Source organism: Bubalus kerabau, chromosome 17 (assembly GCF_029407905.1).
Source record: "Bubalus kerabau isolate K-KA32 ecotype Philippines breed swamp buffalo chromosome 17, PCC_UOA_SB_1v2, whole genome shotgun sequence".
NCBI lineage: Eukaryota > Metazoa > Chordata > Mammalia > Artiodactyla > Bovidae > Bubalus > Bubalus kerabau.
This window is the reverse complement of record NC_073640.1, coordinates 63,664,587-63,688,241: the sequence shown is the minus strand read 5'-3', so window position 1 is coordinate 63,688,241 and position 23,655 is coordinate 63,664,587. Positions and strand designations below refer to the sequence as shown.

The window sequence follows — 23,655 nt, the reverse complement described above, 5'->3', positions numbered from 1 at the left end:
TCCTGGGCGGGGCCTGGGGGGAGCGCTAGCGACGGGGCGGTGGGCGGGGAGTCCAGGTCTGAGCCTGGACCACCCGAGGGCGGAAAAAGGGGTGGTGGAAAAGAGGGTGGGTCTCAAGGTCCCTTCCTTTACCGGCTTATTTGAAGTTGCAGCGAGTAACAACTTTAAGGTAAAGTTTGCATTTCTGTGGGCCAGTTATGTCCAAAGGTGACATAACTTTCAACTTGTTCCCTTTGAACAAGTTGAAAACGGTTTAAATAAAAGGTATTGTTTTTGCAAGCAAGCTGCTCTCCTGCCCTGCCAGTGAGGCCTTAAAGACAATTCAGGATTCTGGAAATGTGGGTCTCCTCGAGTAGTTGACATAGAACAGTAGCTGGATGCGGGAGCATTTTATGCAATTAGAATTAATTTAAGCAGTTTAAGGAAACAAGAACTGAACTTGTCTCTGTATTACACACTAGAATGAGAAATACAAAACTTTCCCTACGTTGTATGGTCTATTTCATAATGCAGAACAGCTTCTCTACTCCTATCTCTCACTGCAGAGGCCAAACTAAACACTGTTCAGTTCCAGAGACAAGGAGAAGATCTGGGATCTGATACTGGAGTACTAAGGGAAGTGATAATTTAGATTATTAACCATGGCTTTAAAAAGAGCAATATTCTTTTGAAATTGTTTTAAATTTTATTGTTTCTCTTTTTCCTAATGTGTTTTAATTATTTCCCTCTTTAAAACCAACTCTACAGTGACATATAAGAGCTATATAAACAGCTCTTCATGCAATCACATACATGACTGTATAAGTTTAAGGTATACAGCAAAATAGTCTGATTTCCCTATATTGTGAGATGATTACCACAATATGTTTAACTAGCATCCATCATTTAAGATATATAAGATAAACAGAGAAATGGAAATAAGGGAAATTTTTTTTCTTTTGCTGAGAACTGCTTTATTTGGCAAAATAATTATTCTGTTCCACACTCAAATGCTTTTGAGAAAAGCTTGTTTACATCATAATATAATTAAGCCAATCATAAGTAAATATAATGCAATATCAATTTCATTATATGTTCACTCTGAGAGTAATTAATATTCACCTTTTCTTCTTAAGCCGTAATGTATTTTACATCTTGGTGTTCTATTGCTGAGAGTTCTATCAAATCTGGTTAACAGAGCCTGTAAAATATACAGTATTCAGAAGACATTGGGATTTATTTTCATCTAAAGAATATTAACTTTGCTGTATTTCTGAGGGCATTTATTGGGGAAGTATATTCTGTTTAATATAAACCCTAAAGAAAGCAAAACTAGATTATCAACCATCTGATAACTTCATATCTACCCTCAATATTTTGATGGCAACATGTCATTAAACATCTACTTACAAAGATTTTCCCACATCCCTACAGGTGGAAGGTTTCATCCATAGAAAAAATGGCAATCAATTGACATGATGTTTACATAGAGATATTAGCATTTGGGGGCTTCCCAGGTGGCACTAGTGGTAAAGAATATGCCTAATAATGCAGTGGGTGTAAGAGACTTGGGTTTGATACCTGGGTGGGAAAAATCCCCTGGAAAAAGAAATGACAACCCAGTCCAGTATTCTTGCCTCAGCACTCCCATGGACAGAGGAGCTTGGGGGGCTATAGTCCATGGGGTTGCAAAGAGCTGGAGGCAAATTAGCAACTAAACAACAACAAAATTTCAATGCATTTTGTATATTGTTTTTGTGTTCTGACATCTTCCCTTGAATATTTTGTATCAAAATCCTTTTGATTTTCTACATACACCATTTCATTAAATTTCCTATTGGTATTGTAACAAATTACCACAAACTGACTGCTTGAAAACAAAACGGATTTATTCTCTTGAATTCTGGAGTCCAGAATTATAAAACGATTTAAAGCACTACCCAGGTAAGAATTGTTTTGTTTTGTTTTGTTTACTTTCGTGGGTTTCAGAGGTCATGCCATCCTTTGGCTCATGACTCTTTCAGTTAATTAACGATTTTGTTCAAATATCTCCTTATCATATCAGCATTTCGTAAACAAATTTTTTAAATTACAACACACTCTTGTTCCATCACTGTACCCATACACTTTCATGGTACAAATCACCATCTTAGCTTTTTCTAAGACAATTTTTAATGTTTATTTTTGACCCCTCTGAGGCATGTGGCAATCTTAGTTCCCCAACAAAGAATGGAAGCTATGTCCCCTGCATTGGAAGTGCAGAGTCTTAACCACTGGACCACCACAGGGAAGTCCCACCATCTTATCACATTTAATTATTGTGACCTACCAATATAAAATATGAGCTACATAAAGGCAGTGCATTGATTTTGCTTCCTGATAGATCGTCCATGGTTGAAATCATTCTAAACTGACAATAAATGAGTGCACTCTATCAGTGCAAAGACGGTTCTCATAAGTCAGGATATCAAATTCTCAAGTAAACCTATAATATCTGGGACTTCTGAGGTGGTCCAGTAGATAAGAATCCACACTTTCAATGCAGAGGGTGTAGGTTGGATGGTCAGATCCCTGGTCAGGGAAGTAAGATACCTTCGGGCATGACCAAACGAAAACAACAACAACAACAAAATCCGAAACATGTAATATTTGTGGCAGCTGATTCCTTACCCTGGTAACATTTCAACCATTTTTCTGAACATTTGTCATACATTCTCCTGCTTTACTTTGTTCACACATTGTGATTTTTAGGCAACGTGTGGTCGACATCTAACTCATCAACAAAGGTATGTTTTCATGAAGCTTTCGCAGGCCACAAATTTTTAAGTTCTGGTTCTGAAAGGCTCCATTTCTCCATTATACTCCTATCAAAAAATAAAACCAGGGCTTCCTGGGTGGCTTAGCTGGTGAAGAATACGCCTGCAATGCAGGAGGCTTGGGTTGGGAAGGTCCTCTGGAGAAGGGAAAGGCTACCCACTCCAGTATTAATTTTTTAGGGACTTCCCTGGTGACTCAGATGGTAAAGAGTTTGCCTGCAGTGCGGGAGGCTTGGGTTTGATCCCTGGGTCAGGAAGATCCCCTGGAGAAGGAAATGGCAACCCACTCCAGTATTCTTGCCTGGAAAATCCCATGGATGGAGGAGCCTGGCAGGCTATAGTCCATGGGGTCACAAAGAGCTGGACACACTGAGTGACTTCACTAAATGAAGTAGGCTTATCATTCTCACTTAAAAAGAAGTCCAGAATGTGCTGGGTGGTGGGGGTTGGATCCTCTGTCCTTTCTACCTCTGTGAGCATGAGCACTTAGTCTTCATGTTTCTTGTAGCAACATGACTTTTCTATGACTAAGAAGGGTGAATGCTAAGAGGCAAAACCCTTTTAATTTTCAGATTTTGTCTAATTTTTATGGAAATGAAAATCTCACGTTTTTTCCAAATATAAGCTAGTTGTCTTAAATGATCACCATAATTTTAATAAGAAATGAGAATTTCTGAATTTCATATTTCTACCTCAAGAACAGAGAAAGGTAATGGGAAAAGACGTTAGGAACAGATTTGTCAACTTTCTCTGATGTTTATCTTGAGAGTATAATATTCCATGTGCCACATGGCCACTTTGCCCAATGATGCAAATGAGAAGCTAAAATTAGTACCTCAGGGCTTTTCAACTTATAGATTTATTTCCTTTCTGCTCTGTCTTTGATAAGAAGTCCATGAAATTCTCCAGGCCAGAATACTGGAGTGGAATTCCACTCCTCTCACATGCTAGCAAAGTAATACTCAAAATTCTCCAAGCCAGGCTTCAACAGGATGTGAACCATGAACTTCCAGATGTTCAGGCTGGATTTAGAAAAAGAGGAACCAGAGATCAAATTGCCAACATCCGTTGGATCACTGAAAAAGCTAGAGTTCCAGAAAAACATCTACATCTGCTTTATTGACTATGCCAAAGCCTTTGTCTGTGTGGATCACAACAAACTGTAGAAAATTCTTCAAGAGATGGGAATACCAGACCACCTGACCTGCCTCCTGAGACATCTGTATGCAGGTCAAGAGCAACAGTTAGAACTGGATGTGGAACAACAGACTGGTTCCAAATCGGGAAAGCAGTACATCAAGCCTGTATATTGTCACCCTGCTTATTTAACTTATATGCAGAGTACATCATGAGAAATGCTGGACTGGATGAAGCACAAGCTGGAATCAAGATTGGCGGGAGAAATATCAATAATCTCAGATACGCAGATGACACCACCCTTATGGCAGAACGTGAAGAACTAAAGAGCCTCTTGATGAAAGAGGAGAGTGAAAAATTTGGCTTAAAACTCAACATTCAGAAAACTAAGATCATGGCATCCGGTCCCATCACTTCATGGCAAATAGATGGGGAAACAGTGACAGACTTTATTTTTCTGGGCTCCAAAATCACTGCAGATGGTGACTGCTGTCATGAAATTAAAAGATGCTTGCTCCTTGGAAAAATGTTATGACCAACCTAGACAGCATATTAAAAAGCATAGACATGACTTTGCCAACAAAAGTCCATCTAGTCAAAGCTATGGTTTTTCCAGTGGTCATGTGAGAGTTGGACTATAAAGAAAGCTGAATGATGAAGAATTGATGCTTTTGAGCTGTGGTGTTGGAGAAGACTCTTGAGAGTCCCTTGGACTGCAAGGAGATCCAGGCAGTTCATCCTAAAGGAAATAAGTCCTGAATATTCATTGAAAGGTCTGATGCTGAAGCTGAAACTCCAATACTTTTGGCCACCTGTTGAGAAGAACTGACTCATTTGAAAAGACCCTGATGCAGGGAAAGATTGAAGGCGGGAGGAGAAGGGGACAACAGAGGATGAGATGGTTGGATGGCATCACCAACTCAATGGACGTGAGTTTGAGTAAACTCTGGGTGTTGGTGATGGGCCTGGCGTCCTGCAGTCCATTGAGTCGCAAAGAGTCAGAAACAACTGAGTGACTTAACGGAACTGAACATGCACCTGTATACTGCTACTACTGCTAAGTCACTTCAGTCGTGTCCGACTCTGTGCAACCCCATACATAGACGGCAGCCCACCAAGCTCCCCCGTCCCTGGGATTCTCCAGGCAAGGACACTGAAATGGGTTGCCATTTCCTTTTCTAATGCATGAAAGTGAAAAGTGAAAGTGAAGTCGCTCAGTTGTGTCTGGCTCTTAGCGACCCCATGGACTGCAGCCTACCAGGCTCCTCCATCCATGGGATTTTCCAGGCAAGAGTACTGGAGCGGGGTGCCATTGCCTTCTCCAATGCACCTGTATGTCCTCCCCTAATTTCTCAGTTTCTGCATCAAGGCTAGACCATGAGACCAATTTTGCTAAATATCTTTACATGGAAGTAGTTCATTGCTCATCTGAATAGCAAAATCCACAGTTCTTACCCATCACTATGTCACACCCAGCATTTCCACTTTTACAAATACCCTGAAGACATTTGAAACAATTTACCCACATAAACATCTTGTAAGAAATTTTTGATAGAAGTATTTTTTATGATAGCCAAAATGCGGAAAGAACCCAAAACTCCATCAAATGATGACAAGGTAAACAAAACTGTGGAATGTTGCTACTTCTCAATAGAAACGTATGAGGCACTGATAAAAATTCCAACATAGATGGCACTATGAAAACATTATGTTAAGCAAAACAAGGGAGAAATAAGACTTTTTTTTTTTTTTTTGGCCACACAGTGCAGCATTTTGGGATCTTAGTTCCCAGACCGAGGGTGGAACCCATTCCCCATCAGTGGAAGCCAGAATCTTAACTACTAGACAGCCAGGGAAGTCCAAGGCCACATATTATATGACTTAATTTATATGAAACGTCCAGAATAGCCATATCTATAGAGACAGAAAGTAATGTTTGCTTGTGGCTACAGATAGAATGCAGAATAACTGCTGACAGACAAAGGGGTTTCGTTTTTGTTTTTAGGGGGAGGCCTGGCATGCTGCGGTTCATGGGGTCTCAAAGAGTCTGACATGACTGAGCAACTGAACTGAACTGACGTATGATGACATTATTGTGGTTGGACAATATTGGAAACATACTAAATCCTACTGTATGGTACTCTGGATAAAAGTGCATTTTATTGTATGCAAATTATGCAGGTAAAAACTCTCAGCTGATATCTCCATAATCTCCCCTCACCTTCCCCCAGGCAAAGGCAGTTTAGTGTGTTTATTCTCAGCTCCAACAGCTCCAAAGAGTACGTTGTCAGGACACAGCCTTTTGACACGGAAAACTGGGTGCAGTCGTGTCCCACACCTACTTCCCCAATCACACACCCAGGAGTGCCAGGGTAGCCCCCGGTCGCATACTCCGCCCACACTGTGGTACACAGGCCGCTGGGCTCACAATATCACACCAGCTCACTGACATGAGTTGCCTGACATGAGTTGTCAGACAAAATGTGCTGTAACCAATATGCATGCTCTTTACTTTTCTTGAAATGAGATCCCTACTTTCACAGAGGCATTTATCCATATGCCACAAGAGTTGTTTGCTATTGCACCGGATGCCTCCTTGCTAAGCTGGAAAGGGCCATGTGATGACACTAAAAGTTCTTTGGCCAATGAGTTAAATGATCATCGTGAAGCTGAAATTTCTTTGAAACGAGGAAAGATTCCTAATCACTTGTTTTCTAGCTCTGCCTCCAATCCATGGGCATAAAACTGTCCTTACAAAGGCAAAATCAGAATGATGTATGTCTCCTCTGAATTCTTGTAAGGCAACGCTTCAGTGAAACAGACTGATGACAGTTCTTTTTGATTACTTAAAGCAAATAGGATAGTGCATACAGCAGTAGCACTCTTGTCTACATATTCTCCAGCTGTCAAGGCAATGAAGCTTTCCTCGTAGCTCAGATGGTAAAGAATCTGCCTGTAATGCAGGAGACCAGGGTTAGATCCCTGGGTGGAGGAGATCCCCTCAAGAAGGGAATGGCCAGCCTCTCCAGTATTCTTGCTTGGAGTATCCCACGGACAGAGGAGCCTTGTGAACTATAGTTCATGGGGTCGCGGAGTCCGACAAGACCCAATGACTAACACACACACATCGAGTCAATGAATTGTCCAGGCATAGAAGTCATTTCCAAAACTTACACACATGGAAGTGTAACCTGTAAGTCCCTCACATAAGTGACAGCACTATGGATTCATTCAGTTGCACAGAGCAACCTTTTTGGCACCAGGGACCTGTTTATTGGAAGACAATTTTTCCATGGTGGCGGGGATGGGGAAAGTGGTGGTGATGGCGGTATGGTTTGGGGATGCCTCAAGCACGTTACATTTATTGTGCACTGTATTTCTGGCCCACAGAGCTGTAAGCTGTTGTACCTTAAAACTGCTACAGGCAGTAACTTCTACTAAGCATTGTCAGCTTACTGAAAAGCACCTTCCGGACCGCCCCCTGCCCCGCCCTCTTTCCTGCGAACGCAGACCGGAGCACTCTCCTCGCCCCGCCCCTCGCCGGAAGCGCTCCGCCCAGCCCCCGACCCGGAAGTCCTGCTTCTGACCCCGCACTGGCATTTTTTGAAAGGACCTGGAAGTGGAGGGCGAGGAGTGAAGGTCGTACAAGGAAGGGTGACTGTCTCCTTTCTAGTGAACCGCTCTGCGAGACCTGTCTCACTTCCTCCTTAGGGTCTTCTGAGTGACTGCGGATCTAAACTCCCCACTGCCGTCCCAACCCCGAGTTCAGACCTAGCGGGACTGGTCGCGGATTCTTTCTCTCTCTCTCTCTCTCTCTCTCGATCATTTCTCTTTCGGTTTGTGAATTTCTCTGAAGCCAGTCGCTGTGACACTGTTCGGTCCCATTTCTGGGCTCCAAAGAGCTCCGGTATCACATTCTTTTATGTCTCAGCGCAGGAAAAAAAAAATTAGCTAGAGACAAAGAGATGGTACGAAGTGATTTATTAGACGAGGATGCTTGTGAGGCTTACAAGGGCGCGGGAGAGGGGATGCCCCCCTGAGAATTTACTGCGCTACAGTTTTATAATCAAAAGAAAGATGAGGGGGGAAGACTTTCCTTGTCTTTTCTGAATAGACATCATGCTTCCATCATCAGCTCCTCCTCCGGGTTGAGCATGGGAGTTTTCTTGTTCCTACAAGGTAAAGCCAGATCCACAAATTACTGCTTTTTATGTGTGCACAGAGCATGTCCTAACTTATTGAGCTCCCTGGGCAGGATGTGAGTTTCGTGCCACCATTGTTTTACTGTTTGTTGGCATGTGTTGTGCTTCTATTGCATGATTTCGTTGCTAAGCAAGCCTGGTTGGTTTTGTGGTTAAGCGAACCTGCTTTCTTGTGTAATCATTAACTTATAGGAGCCTCCCATATTTCTTCTATTGCTTTCTTGGGTAATCATTAACTTATAGGAGCCTCCCATATTTCTTCTATTGACAGTCCTCTAGTGGGATTAACTATTTAATCATCTACTTTGTACCTTTACTCTGTCCCTGTCAGCTGCCCTTGGCTTTTTTGCCTACCCAACATTTTCCTGCTTAAAACCTTCTACTGTTTCCCACCTCCCTTGTAAAGTACTTGTCTGCAGGGGTGGGTTCCTGCCCCTCGCCCAGCCTCGCCCTCCCAGGCCCTCTTATTAGTTGCCGTATTTCTAAATATAGGGATGAAGGGAGGATCAGGAGAAGCAGAGACAGAGGGACTGAGAAAGGAATAGAAAAACTGAGCTGGAGAAAAGAATGAGGAAGACCAGATGGAACTAGAGGATGGCTGAGGGACATGCAAAGGGATTTTTTAAAAATGAAATAAAAAAAAAAAAATGAAATAGATTTAGCCTTGAAAGTAGCAGGTGAATAAAATAAGAGAAGTAAGTTAACAAGCCACTCTCCAGATGGGAAACGTGGGGAGAGGCTGCCGGATCAGCCATAGGACAGGGGGCATGAGTGGTGCTGCCCTTTGCACAGAGTCCCCCAGTGGTTAGAAAAGGTGGAAACTTGGCCTTCAGAGCAACTTACTGCTGGGAGGGAATGAGGACAGAGGGTGACAAGAAGAGCAGACGTAGAGAGAGAGCAGGAAAGAAGCATCGCCAGCCAAGGTGCCAGGGAGTGGAGAGGAAGGGAATTTAACTGCAATAGATGAGTTGTAACCCAGAGGGTAGAGGGGGAGCAGAGGTGGGGGAAGAAGGAGGGTCAAGAAGGGAAGCAAGTTGCAAAGTGGAGCAGGACAGGTGTAAGGGAAGTAGAGAAGAGGGGAGAAATAGCAGGAGACCCGAGTGGAGCAAAATGAGGTGGACAGAGAAAGAAGAATCCCAGGGACGGGGAAGCCTGGTGGGCTGCTGTCTATGGGGTCACACAGAGTCGGACACAACTGAAGTGACTTAGCAGCAGCAGCAGATAAAGGGAATGAAATGGTAACACATGATAGTGCAGGTAGAGGGGGAAACTGGATCCAGATAGATGGTAAACTGTTTGGATATGGATGATTAAGTTAGGATATATTGATGTGTGACTTTTGTTGTTGTTCAGTTGCTCAGTCTTGTCTGACTCTTTGCGACCCCATGCACTGCAGCACACCAGGCTGCCCCGTCCTTTGCCATCTCCTGGAGCTTGCTCAAACTCATGTCCGTTGAGTCAGTGATGCTATCCAACCCTTTCATCCTCTGTCGTCCCCTTCTCCTTCTACCTTCAATCTTTCACATCATCATGGCCAAGACCTTGATGTGACTTTGGAATTTAGTAAATTTAAAATTTTTTAAATTATACAAATGAGGATGAGAATTGCAAAACTCCTGTCTACAAGGTTTGTGCAATTTTGTACTTATTTATATGAGAAGATGACTTCCATTTGCAGTCCTTATCCAGCCAGGGTCTTGATTCACTTTGTGGGTCACCCCTGGGGTAGGGGACTGGGGAGAGGACACCTGGGGTAAGAAATGACTGATTTCACTACATAGTGCCTTTTTAGTGGAACATTTATTTAAAGTATTCTTTTTTATATAATGGAGTTACTTTTTCTTTTTTGACTATTAAAATTTTTTTCAAATTTATTTTTGACTTGCTGAACTTTATTTATTTAAAATTTATTTATTTTTTCCTTGCTGTGCACAGGCATTCTCTAGTTGTGGTGAGGGTGCTACTCTCTAGTTGCAGTGCCTGGGCTTCTGATTGTAGAGGTTTCTCTTGTAGCCCAGCACAGGTTCTAGGCGTGTGGACTCAGTAGTTGTGGTGCACGGGCTTAGTTGCCCCTTGGGATGTGGAGTCCTCCCAGACCAGGGATCAGACCCCTGTCCTCTGCATTGGAAGGTGGATTCTTAACCAGTGGACCACCAGGGAAGTCCTTGATTCTTTTTTCTTTTTTTGTAAATAAATAAATAAATGTCCCACTGGGACATGTACATTGTTGCACACATCTCTCTTTCAGTAGTCATTTTTGGAGATGACAGTGTTTGGTTTGGGTCACTGGATGTGAAAGTAGTGTGACTTGGAACCTAGTGGGCCCTTGGGTGTCTTCTCATGTATTTTTCTCTCAGGCATCAGTTATTAGGGCTTGGAATGTTTTCTGTTATTGTATTGCTTGTAAGTTTGTTTGCACCAGAAGGAAATTTATGAGTGCTAAGATTAAGATTACAGGCTTTTTTTTTTTTTAATTAATTAATCACTCTTTATTCAAAATAAATAAGCCCTCTTACTTACAGGAAAATACAAAAGTAAACTTCTATCCTTCTGGCGTCTAAAAAACCACATTCAAGATTTTAGAATGTTTTCAGTAGGGGATATGTCCTGTTGCATATGGGTCTGTGGACTGAAGCTGAGGGAGTTCTGCTCTGCATAGGGATGGACCAAGGCCTGGTGTGTGACCTGAAGGGGATTTTGGGGTCAGCGGAGGTGCCCACTGCTGCTGTGTGCATGAGGCCTCACCAGGAGGGGAGCGAGATCTTACGGAAAGTGTGAGGAAAAACACTGTGTTGGACTGCGTGTGGGAGTTGACTGTCATGAGTCCCTCCTGTTACAGTGGGCAGCAGAGGACTCTGTTCCGCCTGGTAAGCTTTCTCCTCTGTGGTTGTGACACAGAGAGGGGGGAATGTTCATTCTAAGCCTTAAACAGCATGTTTGTAACTTTTTAGATTGACCTCTAAAGTCTCATGTTGCCTGAGGAAGACACACAGAAGATGAGGAAGAGGAAAGAAAAGGAGTCAGGCATGGCTCTTTCTCAGGTAAGGTCATATTCTCAGTGATTCTTAGTCTGTCCTTTCTGAAATGCCCTTCTCTGGGCTCGCTGATCGTGTCTGACTCTGGACTATCCTGTCTGACTCCTGTACATGCACACTTACCCAGGGCCTTCCCTCAGGGTCTGTCGTCTCCACTTGGATCCCTTCTCCCCATGACCCGGTGACCTGGCCCTTGTGAGGAGGCTCCCCTGGGTGCCATCCTAGGCAGGGTTTCTCACCCATGGGTTGGAGACAGGGTCTCAGTGCTGTTGGGCAGCAGGGATTGCTTAGGGCCCATCTGGATGCCCTGTCTGCCCTCTGTCAACCAGGATGAAAGAAGCTACACGCAGAGGTTGAGTATTAATATGCACAAATGCCTGCTGAATTCTGAAAGAGACAAGTGAAGAGAAATTTTTTCTAATTTTTATAATATATTTGTAGGTAAATGAGTGGGTCACTGGCTTCAAAATCTTAATGATTGGGAATGGAATGGTTACTTGAGAAGCAGACATGAGTGACAGAAGTTGTTTTATTCCATCATTGATTTTAAAGTATGAAATCAACCTAAATCCATGAGAGTTGGAAATTCTTTGTATCACTTTATATGACGTCCCCTTAGAGGGGTTTTCTGTTGATTGTGTCCTTTGACATCACAATTTCTCTGATAGATGCAGGTTAAGTTCCAGCTTTATTGTGTTGTTGGTACTCAGTTTTTAGCACCATTTGTTATTAGGACTTTCCTTTTTTCCATTGTGTAGTCTCAGCACCCTCCTCAGTACATTTTACATACATGCAAAGGATTATTTCTGAGTACTCAGTTTTGCCTCCATTGGTTTATATATTTATGTTTATATAAGTACCCTTGGAGAAGGCAATGGCACCCCACTCCAGTACTCTTGCCTGGAAAATCCCATGGATGGAGGAGCCTGGTAGGCTGCAGTCCATGGGGTCACCAAGAGTCAGACGCAACTGAGCAACTTCACTTTCACTTTTCACTTTCATGCATTGGAGAAGGAAATGGCAACCCACTCCAGTGTTCTTGCCTGGAGAATCCCAGGAACGGGGGAGCCTGGTGGGCTGCCGTCTCTGGGGTTGCACAGAGTCGGACACAACCGAAGCGACTTAGCAGCAGCAGCAGCAGCAAGTACCCTACCATCTGGATTACTTAGTGGGTTTTTTGTTTGTTTGTTTTTTATTTTCATTTTTTGATGTGGACAGTTTTTAAAGTCTTTATTGAATTTGTTACAATATTGCTTCTGTTTTATGTTTTGGTTTTTTGGCTTCGAGGCATATGGGATCTTAACACCTTGACCAGGGATCGAACCTGCACCCCCTACATTGGAAGGCAAAGTCCTAACCACTGGATTGCCAGGGAAGTCCCCTAGATTACTTCATATTATGTTTTGAAATATAGAAAAGGAACACCTCCATCTTTCTTCTTTTTCAAGAGTCTTTTGACAGTTTGCTTGAGATTCTCTATGAATTTTAGCCTTTTTCTATTTCTGCCAAAATTGCCATGGGAACTTTGATAGGGATTCCAATGAATCCTAGAGTGGAATCCTAGATTCTGTTTTCCGTAAGTGGACTACTTATGTTTGTGGGCTTCCCTTGTGGTCAGTGGTCAGGAATCCACTTGCCAATACAGGAGACACAGGTTCGATCCCTGGGTCAGGCAGATCCCTTAGAGAAGGATGTGGCAACACACTCCAGTGTTCTTGCCTGGGAAATCCCTGGACAGAGGATCCTGGCAGGCTACAGTCCATGGGGTTAGAAAGAGTCAGACATGACTGAGTGAGTAAACAACACCAGCATTTATGGTTTGTACAGTTAAAACCTTGTTTTCTAGGAAAAAAGATAATTTTAATTATTTTTCAGTTTTGGATAATTTTTATTTCTTTTTCTTGTCTAATTGCTCTGGCTAGGAGATTCAGTAGTTTGTTGAGCAGTCGTGTGGAGTGTGTACATCTTTGTCCTCTTCTTGATTTGAGAAGAAAAACTTTCATTCTTTCACCTTTGAGTATGATGTTAGGGGTATTCCTTTCATGTATAGGGTTTATTATGTTGAGGTAGTTTACTGTTTTTGTTTTCTTGTGTGTTATATATGGGGAAATCGTTGAATTTTGCCACAGGAATTTTTTGCATCAACTGAGATGATGGTGTGCTTTTTTTCGCTTTATTCTGTTAAGTTGGTGCATCATATTAATTGATTTTTGTACCTTGAGTCATCCTTGCCTTATAGGAAGAAAATCCAGTTGGTCATGATGTCAGATATTCTCTGGGTTGGGTATCAAAATCATGCTGGCCACGTTGATTGAGTTTGGCAGTGCTTTCTCCTAACTCTCTGCAGGATATTTAGCAGGATTCAGTTTAGTTCAGTTGTTCAGTCGTGTCTGACTCTTTGTGACCCCATGGACTGCAACACACCAGGCTTCCCTGTCCATCGCCAACTCCTGGAGCTTACTCAGACTCATGTCCATCGAGTCAGTGATGCTGTCCAATTAGCAGGAGTAGTGGTAATCTTTTTTGTAAATGTTTGGTAGAATTATGCAGTATAGATACCTTTTCCTGAGTTTTTGAGATTTTTGATTACAACTTGAATCTCTAGTTATAATTCTGTTCAAATTTTTTATTTCTTAATATTTCCAACTTAGTAGGTTTAAGTTTCTACAAAATTACTCATATCTTATAGGTTATGTAATTTGTGGGGTTTTTTCTTCATAGGACTCCCTTTTAATCCTTTAAAAAAATGTTTTTTGAGGCCAATTGGAATCACTCCTCATGATTTCAAGAGTATATATCTTTTACAGTTGAAATTATATCTTCAGTATATTCCCTGGCCTTGAGTTTTTCCTACACTATCATGTTAATGGTTTCAGTAGTGGGAAGATTACTAACATTTTATGTGTATGTGTGTGTTTGTGTGGGTCCACATATATAATGACCTTTCATGCCACTCTTTTTGAACTTCTTTCAAGTTTTCTCAGTGAGCCCTCTGTCAGTGTAATTGTAAACATATTTATTTATTTATTTGGCTGCACTGGGTGTTAGTTGCAGCATGTGTGTTCTAGGTCCTCTAGCAGGTATGGAACCCAGGCTCCCTGCATTGGGAGAGTAGAATCTTAGCCACTGGACCACCAGGGAAGTCCCTATCAATGTACTTTTAATGTTCTATAACTAAGCTACTTGGTTTTTTAGCTTCAGTTCGAGAGCCCAACCCTCAAAGGTTCAGGTGCTTGCTGTGTTATTTCTTAACTTCTTGACTTGGAGCCTCAGAGTGTCTCTAACATAGAATTCTCCTCTGTAAAATGGGAACAGGTCTTTTCCTAATGACCTAATATGTTGCTAACAAGTTCATGCTTGTAAAGTACTTATTTAGAGTTACGTTCAAATCCTGGAAGTGTTCAAATACTTTTAGTCATTGCTATTCTGAAGAACTGTACAAAAAAGATCTTCACGACCCAGATAATCACGATGGTGTGATCACTGACCTAGAGCCAGACATCCTGGAATGTGAAGTCAAGTGGGCCTTAGAAAGCATCACTACAAACAAAGCTAGTGGAGGTGATGGAATTCCAGTTGAGCTATTCCAAATCCTGAAAGATGATGCTGTAAAAGTGCTGCACTCAATATGCCAGCACATTTGGAAAACTCAGCAGTGGCCACAGGACTGGAAAAGCTCAGTTTTCATCCCAATCCCAAAGAAAGGCAATGCCAAAGAATGCTCAAACTACTGCACAATTGCACTCATCTCACATGCTAGTAAAGTAATGCTCAAAATTCTCCAAGCCAGGCTTCAGCAATATGTGAACCGTGAACTTCCTGATGTTCAAGCTGGTTTTAGAAAAGGCAGAGGAACCAGAGATCAAATTGCCAACATCTCCTGGATCATAGAAAAAGCAAGAGAGTTCCAGAAAAACATCTATTTCTGCTTTATTGACTCTGCCAAAGTCTTTGACTGTGTGGATCACAATAAACTGTGGAAAATTCTGAAAGAGATGGGAATACCAGACCACCTGACCTGCCTCTTGAGAAATCTGTATGCAGGTCAGGAAGCAACAGTTAGAACTGGACATGGAACAACAGACTGGTTCCAAATAAGAAAAGGAGTTCGTCAAGGCTGTATATTGTCACCCTGTTTATTTAACTTATATGCAGAGTACATCATGAGAAATGCTGGACTGGAAGAAACACAAACTGGAATCAAGATTGCTGGGAGAAATATCAATAACCTCAGATATGCAGATGACACCACCCTTATGCAGAAAGTGAAGAGGAACTCAGAAGCCTCTTGATGAAAGTGAAAGTAGAGAGTGAAAAAGTTGGCTTAAAGCTCAACATTCAGAAAACGAAGATCATGGCATCCGGTCCCACCACTTCATGGGAAATAGATGGGGAAACAGTGGAAACAGTGTCAGACTTTATTTTTTTGGGCTCCAAAATCACTACAGATGGTGACTGCAGCCATGAAATTAAAAGACGCTTACTCCTTGGAAGGAAAGTTATGACCAACTAGATAGCATATTCAAAAGCAGAGACATTACTTTGCCAACAAAGGTTCGTCTAGTCAGGGCTATGGTTTTTCCAGTGGTCATGTATGGATGTGAGAGTTGGACTGTGAAGAAGGCTGAGTGCCGAAGAATTGATGCTTTTGAACTGTGGTGCTGGAGAAGACTGTTGAGAGTCCCTTGGACTGCAAGGAGATCCAGCCAGTCCATTCTGAAGGAGATCAGCCCTGGGATTTCTTTGGAAGGAATGATGCTAAAGCTGAAACTCCAGTACTTTGGCCACCTCATGTGAAGAGTTGACTCATTGGCAAAGACTCTGATGCTGGGAGGGATTGGGAGCAGGAGGAGAAGGGGACGACAGAGGATGAGATGGCTGGATGGCATCACTGACTCAATAGACGTGAGTCTGAGTGAACTCCGGGAGTTGGTGATGGACAGGGAGGCCTGGTGTGCTGCAGTCTATGGGGTCGCAAAGAGTCGGACACGACTGAGCGACTGATCTGATCTGATCTGATTCTTATTATTATCATAATTGAAGGTTTTGACTTTTCTTTAATACCACAATGGACTTCACCATGTCTAAAGACAGGCTTCCTACAGGAGCTCATCTAGATATTGAGTAGCCCTCAATGTTTGTTTATTTTTGGCTGCACTGGGTCTTCATTGGTGTGCATGTGCTTTTCTCTAGTTGCGGTGAATGGGGGCTGGTCTCTAATTGCAGTGCTTGAGCCTCTCATCATGGTGGCTTCTCTTGTTGCAGAGCACGGGCTTTAGAGCACAGGCTCAACGGGCTTCATTGCTGCTTGACATATGGGATCTTCCTGGACCAGGGATTGAACCCATGTCCCCTGCATTGGCAGGTAGATTCTTAGCCGCTGGACCACCAGGGAAGTCCTCAACTCAGTGTTTAGAACGTAATATCTAACGCTTCTCCATAGACAACCCATTCTTGAATTTTATTTCTGTGTGTTTTCTAATTGTCCACAAAGATGAAAAATCTGTATTAATTGGAGGATATCATAATCTGTTAGAACAAGCATAAGAAATTATAATTAGAGACCACATAATTTGCTCCTTAACATGGATCTTATATTTACTTCAATAGAATCAGTCCTTACACTTACCTCTTCTTTTCATTTTTTAAAAGATGAGAAATATCCTCATGGCCACTTGGGTAGATATTTTTTTTGTTGTTATTGAGGTGTAGTTAATTGACAATGTTGTATTAGTTTTAAGTGTACAGCAAACTGATTCAACTGTATGTGTATTTCAAGTGTGAAGCAAAATGACTCAGCTGTATATATATTCTTTTTTAGATTCTTTTCCATTACAGGTTATTTCAAGATATTGAGTATAGTTCCTTGTACAATTCAGTAGGCCCTTGTTTATCTGTTTTATATATATTAATAGTAGCATGTGTATGTTAATCCCAAACTCCTAATTTATCTGAGCTTCCTCCCCAACCACCGTGATCTCCTAAAATTTTTTGTTTCAGGAACAGTTGACTTTCGAGGATGTGGCCATTGACTTCTCTCTGGAAGAGTGGGAATGCCTGGACCCTGCTCAGAGGGCCTTGTACAGGGACGTGATGGTGGAGACCTATAGGAACCTGTTCTTCCTGGGTGAGGATGAATTCTGTGTAGAAGTTGGTATCTGCCCTTTTGTGTTGTGTGTTTTCCCCTGTGGACCTCTTGGACTCAGACATGGTGGAGCATCACGAGTTTAAACTGACCCTCTTTTCAGATGATGATATCCATTTCATGTTACATCAGAGGTTGAGGTTGTTCCAGAGCTTAATTATGTATAAAGCCCAATGGCAAATTTTAAAAAAATGTCTGATTTCCTGCTTTCTACCCTTTGCTTCTAATTCAGTATTTATTGGAAGAGTGTTAGATATGTATAGTACACTGTTCCCTATGCATTTGTAATTTTGGCGATGCTGGGTCTTTGTTGCTGCCCAGCTTTTCTCTAGTGGAGGGGCATAGGCCTCTCATTGTGGTGGCTTCTCTTGTTGCTGAGCTCAGGCTCTAGTGCATGGGCTTCAGTAGTTGCCATTGCCAGGCTCTAGAGCACAGGCTCAGTAGTTGTGGCATTCAGGCTTAGCTGCTGCTCAGCCTATGGCATCATTCCAGACCAGGAATCCTGCCCACGTCTCCTGCATTAGCAGGTGGATTCTTTACCACTGAGCCACCAGGGAATTTGTGAAATATTTTTCCAGACCCAGCTGTCATGCCCTCATTACTCAGCTGAACAAAGAACAAACACAGCACTTTATGTTTCTTAGTTTTTGATAAAGCAGTAATTTCTGTTTATGATCTGAACATTATCTCCATGTTAGAGCTAGAGAAAGAGCCCAGGATTGTGATAACTGGTGTGAAAATAGCAAAAAACCAAGTGGGTGGAATGTATGAAAAGTACAAATTAGAGACATGTTCTCAGGGCTGAGAGGAAGCTACAACCTTTATAGAGTCTGGGAACCTCTTGTCAGAGTAGAGAGTTCTTTGGGAAAACCAAAGTGTATTTTTTGAAAACTCTCAGAGGAAATTTTTCTTCTCCCCTACTTATCACTTGATGTCATTCATCATGTAAAATGTATTCTTTTACCCCCCAGTGGTGCCACAGTTCCCACAGAGAGAGAGCAAGGTCTTTGTCAAGATCCACAACAGTCACCATCTGGCTCCTGTGAACTGGTCTTTGCTTGAGTTTGAGGAGCATAATGTGGGTTGTGTTATCAAGGATCTCTTGCCCCTTCATCTCTTCTTCTGGTCTTAATTCCCCTGGATGCCCAGTTCTTAGTCCATATGGATCAGAGCTGATCCCTCCACTGAGCTTCTGAGTTTGATCAGAGTTGCTGTACTTGGAAGATGTAATCAAAACATGGGATGGGGAAGGAGGTGGCAACCCACTCCAGTATTCTTGCCTGGGAAATCCCATGGACAGCGGAGCTTACCAGGCTATAGTCCATGGGGTCGCAAAAGAGTCAGACACAACTGAGCAACTAAACAACAGTATCATGGATTTGTCAGTCTCTGTTATGTGAGTACTTTAAGAAGCTAGCTAATTAAAAGCATTATTTGTGATTAAAAAAAAAAATGGGAAAACATTGGCTGTCATTTGACTCCATCTGGTACCTCAGAGTCTCTGTGGAGCTGTCCCCATCCCTGTCTGCTTATTTAGATCCCTCAGCCATTTCTTGTGCTCTGCTTCTGCCATGCCCTTCAGGGTTGTGTGTATCAGGGAAATGGATTGGGTCTTCTCTATTGTTTCTTAAGAAAACGAAGGTAATGGACAGAGAGATCCTCTTTTTGATCCCCAGTTCTGCATGGGGAACATGTATGAATCTTTCTGGCTCTTAGCATCTGTGGGTCAAGCAGATGGTTCCATCTCAATGTCGTAGGGTATCTGACTACCATATCTTGTAAATTTTTGGCTCTTGTACTGCATTGCCTAGTCTGGGAATGTGTACTCTTCCTGATTTTTTATTTTCTTAAGTTTGTACGATTTTGCTTCTTAAATGTGCTTTTGAATTATGTAGACCCAAAGACTAAAGGTTTTTCCAGTTTCTTTGCTGTGATAATCCTCCTGTAGTTTACAGACAATGTTTGGTAGACTCTCTGTGGACTGGGTTCACTGGGTAACACTATTTGCTGCCCTTGCCCTGTACAGTGATCCTGAGACCATTGTGGAACTTCAGTAGGCTGTATGCGCTGTGCTCAGTCCTCAGTCCTGTCCGACTCTTCGTGACCTCATGGATTGTAGCCCGCCAGGCTCTTCTGTCCACAGGGATTCTACAGGCAAGAATACTGGAGTGAGTTGCTATGCCCTCCTCCAGGGGATCTTCCCAACCCAGGAATCGAACCCAGGTTCCCCACATTGCTGGCGGATTCTTTACACAAAAGTTTTTTGTTTTGTTTTTTTTTCCTGTTGGCTCTATCGTGTGTCAGTGGTCTCTGGAAATTGGAGTAAGTCTTGAAGTGTCAAACTGCTGACTTTGTTCTTTTCAAGCTTGTTTTTGCTGTTGTTTGCTGAGAATAGTAGCATGGACAATCCATCTATTTCTTTAAGAAATGAATGCCATTGGGATTTAACTAGGGATTATTTTGAATCTGTTGATCTCTTTGGCTAGTATTGGCATCTTGACAATGTTGATCTCCAATCCATGGGCTTGGGATATCTTTGCATTTATTGTGTCTTTTTTTTTTTTTTTTGGCATTTTCTACATAATCAGATTGTGCTTAGTGGTAAAGAATCAGCCTGCCAATGCAGGAGACATAAGAGACACGAGGGGAAGATCTCCTGGAATAAGGCATGGCAACCCACTCCAGTATTCTTGCCTGGAGAATCCCATGGACAGAGGAGCCTGGCAGGCTATAGTCCATAGGGTCACACAGAGTTGGACATGACTGAAGTGACTTAGCAGGCAGGCTCATACGCACATAATTAGATCATGTCAATTGTCAATAGATAATTACGCTTCCTTTTGCTCTTAGGAGACCTATTATCTCTTTTCATGCCTATGTATTCTTGCCAGAGCTTTCAGGTATATGTTTTTAGAAATATTGAGAGACTGTGTCCTTGTTCCTTATCTTAGCAGAAAAGCTTTCAGTCTTTTCCATTGAGTCTGATGAGTGATCTGAGCAAATGCTCTGTAGAAGCCTGGCTTTCAGCACCATCTTGTACCTTCTCCTAACAAAGAACATACATCAGACCTAATGAGGCTGAGCCCAAGTACATGTGCCGCCACTCGGTGAGACCAAACAAACTGAAACCTTGGAGTCTGGAGCAGAGAAAGGTTTATTAGTTGATGTAGGACCAAGCAGGAAAATAGGAGACCCAGGCCTCTCTCAAATCCACCTTGCTGGCTGGCCAGGGTGTAAGATTTTCAAAAGAGAGAGGGAAGTGGAGTGTCTGTGATCCCAGCTTCCCCATAAGATCTCAGCTGCTGACTTCGGCAGCATGTTGTGAGTTTCTTTAGGATTATTCTATGTGTGCCTGTAAGAAAAGTTCCTAAATCTCGGTCTTGTGATTCCTTCTAAGAGGGAGATGTATCATTATTTGCTTAGAGTCAGTGGTTAAAAAATTCAGTTCTTGGGACTTCCCTGGTGGTTCAGTGTTTGGGAATCTGCCTTCCAATGCAGGAGACTTGGTTCGATCCCTGGTTGGAGCACCAAGATCCCACATGCCTTGAGGCAACAAAGCCACAGTCCACAACTAGAGAGCCAGAAATTGAGAGCCTACACACCACAAACTAAGATCCGATAAAACCAAAAATAAATATGAAAATAATCATTAAAAAAAAAGAATTTCAGTTCTCAGTTGACCTTATGGGTGTCATCAGTTTTTAAGTCATTTTGGATTCAGCTGTTTGAAGCCACAGCTAGGGGTTGTAAATCAAGGTATCAGTTTAAGCTATCCATCATGGAAAAGATTATGCTGGACTTGATTTTCCTTTGTCTTTGCCCTCCCTCACTTCCCTAATAGTTACTGCTTGAATCTCCTCTTTGGATCTCAGGTAAAGTCTAGGTGACTAAGCCTTTTTCTATGAACCAGAAACTGTGTACCTGGTAGGGCCCCCCAGGGCCTTGCTCAGTTTCAGTCCCCTCCCTTTTTTGATTCTCCTCAATCTTAAGGGGAACTGGTATGAAAAAGAAAGAGAATAACATATTCTATAAACAGGTTAATCAAACTCAACAAGAGAACTCAAATATAGGGGGACTTAGTTTCAAAATGACAGTCTTTTTCCTACTCTACTGTTGATGTGATTTCTTTGTATCTGCGTATCTGTGTACAGAAGAAATGCATCCATCTCCTTTTTTAAAAACTTAAATATTGATTGCCTTGGATCCAACTAATTATTTGTTAGTTGCTGGCAGAGAAGGGGCTTCTCTTTGTTGTGGTGCATGGTCTTCTCATTGCCATGGCTTCTCTTATCGGGAAGCATGGACCCTACGTGCTTGGCTTCAGTAATTGTGGTACGTGGGCCCAGTAGTTGTGGTGCAGGAACTTGGTTGTTCCATGGCATGTAGATTCTTCCCAAACCAGGGATCGAACTCGTGTCCCCTGCATTGGCAGCCATATTCTTATCCACTGCATCACGAGGGAAGCCCCTGTTGCAGGTTGTTGATATCCCTTTGTCTTTATTATGTTTTGTGTGCTTTTCTTTTGCAATTTTTCTCAGCATTTTGTCTGAACCTGGTTTAAAAGTTTACAAAATGTTCAGTCCTTATTATGTACATTTGGAGTGAACAACATAAATAATTTGAAGGATACTGCCAAGTAGGGCATCCTCTATTTATTGGTTGTTTGATATCTGGACAATATTTTTTATATTAATTCTTAGTTGTGATATCCAGATGATGGTCTTTTGGCATGTCTAATGCAATACAACTGACATGCATTATTTGTTCATGTTGTAAAATGCCTTTTATTTATGGGTACATAGCTTTATAGTAAATGTTTAGAAAAATATTTTTTCTTAAAAATAGTTTTGTTATACTCTTTATTTTCTCTATCATGTATTCATTTTTCAATTCTAAAGAGCCCATTAAATTATTAGATCACCTTGAGTGGACTATTTAGCATTACAGTGTATTATCCATTTTTTAGCATTTTTCTATAGTAAGTATGCAGAGTATATCTGTAATATAATTTTTTTTCTCCTCAATTATGGAACAGCAGTATGTTTAATGTTAATTGGTATGTACTTTGGGGCCATGGTGAAAAAATACCCTTTCTTTGATAGCTGATTTCCAATGTGAGTGTTTCTGACATGGGGTTTGTAAAGCAAGGCTACCTTAAAATTAACTTGAATTATATGTTATTTAGTAAATAATTCTATTCCTGTAGTGTTTCTAAAAGTTTTAAGATCATTGTTAGGAACTTTCATAACTCTGTTGGATATCAGTATTACTTTTGGTGTAACACATACTCAACATAAAAGATTTACTTATGGATTCTAATGAATAGGATACTGTGGTTCTTTATATATTGTAGACATCTCGCCCATACGTGTGATTAAGCAATTACAGCTAAAATCGAACAGTGACATAAGAAAAACACTTCAAACAGTGATGTTGAGAAGACCCAAAAGTCTTGAAATCAAACATTTTTACCTCAGGGAAATGCAGGAAAATATGAACTCAAATATGAGACTCAAATATGACTTTGAGTCTCAGCAGAGATGTAAAGAAAGATACGATAAAGAAATGCTTGTGACCAATAACAAAAATCTCACTGATGGAAGACACTGCTGTTGTCAAAGGGATGTCAGAATCAAGCCTGTTGAAAATCGGCTTGATTTAAACTTTCAGGATGAACTCCACATAATAAGAAGTGAAGGGGAAATGTATGGATTTGATGACCCTGACAAGAAAATCAACAGTAGTGTCCCATTTTCATCACTTCATATAATTTCTCCTAAAGTTCAAACCAGTATTTCTAACACTCATGAAAATGACTTTACGCATTCCTCAGTCCTGACACAGGACCAGAAAGCACACAGCAAAAGACCTTACAAACGTAGCAAGTGTAACAAAACCTTCCTCCATAGCTCAAACCTCACCAGACATCAGACAGTCCACACAGGAGCGAAAATATTTAAATGTGATTTATGTGACAAAGTCTTTAGTTGAAATTCAAGACTTGTAAATCGTTGGAAAATTCACAGTGGAGAGAAACCTTACAAATGGAATGAATGTGGAAAAACCTTTAATCACTACTCAAACCTCACTAGACATCAGAAAAGTCATACAGGAAAGAAGTTCTGTGTATGTGATCTCTGCAACAAAGTCTTCAGTAATAATTCAAGCCTTGGAAAAAAAAAAAAAATTCAAGCCTTGCAACTCATCAGAGGGTTCATACTGGGGAGAAACCTTATAGATGTAGTGAGTGTGGCAAAGCTTTTAGTCTATATGCAACCCTTGCATTGCATCATAGAGTTCATACTGGGGAGAAACCTTACCAGTGTAATGAGTGTGGAAAA

The 23,655-nt window shown here is 41.7% G+C and overlaps 2 protein-coding genes across 6 annotated transcripts in view; one reads left to right on the top strand and one right to left on the bottom strand.

Moving 5' to 3' along the window:
- LOC129631040 (zinc finger protein OZF-like) overlaps positions 1 to 23,655 on the bottom strand; it is a 281,286-nt gene that overhangs the window by 149,863 nt on the left and 107,768 nt on the right. The window lies entirely within an intron of this gene.
- LOC129631055 (zinc finger protein 480-like) lies at positions 56 to 23,597 on the top strand. 4 transcript variants are annotated; one of them, XM_055551824.1, is made up of 6 exons: positions 56 to 169; positions 7,323 to 7,571; positions 10,794 to 11,001; positions 11,086 to 11,175; positions 17,170 to 17,296; positions 22,668 to 23,597. In XM_055551824.1, the coding sequence occupies exons 4-6, from the start codon at positions 11,104 to 11,106 to the stop codon at positions 23,303 to 23,305; spliced, it is 837 nt and encodes a 278-aa protein (XP_055407799.1). In that variant the 5' UTR covers positions 56 to 169; positions 7,323 to 7,571; positions 10,794 to 11,001; positions 11,086 to 11,103; the 3' UTR covers positions 23,306 to 23,597. The 4 variants fall into 4 exon arrangements, with proteins under 4 accessions (XP_055407799.1, XP_055407798.1, XP_055407801.1 ...); XM_055551823.1 differs by having other exon boundaries at positions 7,323 to 8,111; XM_055551826.1 differs by lacking the exon at positions 22,668 to 23,597 and adding an exon at positions 19,341 to 22,627 and having other exon boundaries at positions 7,323 to 8,111.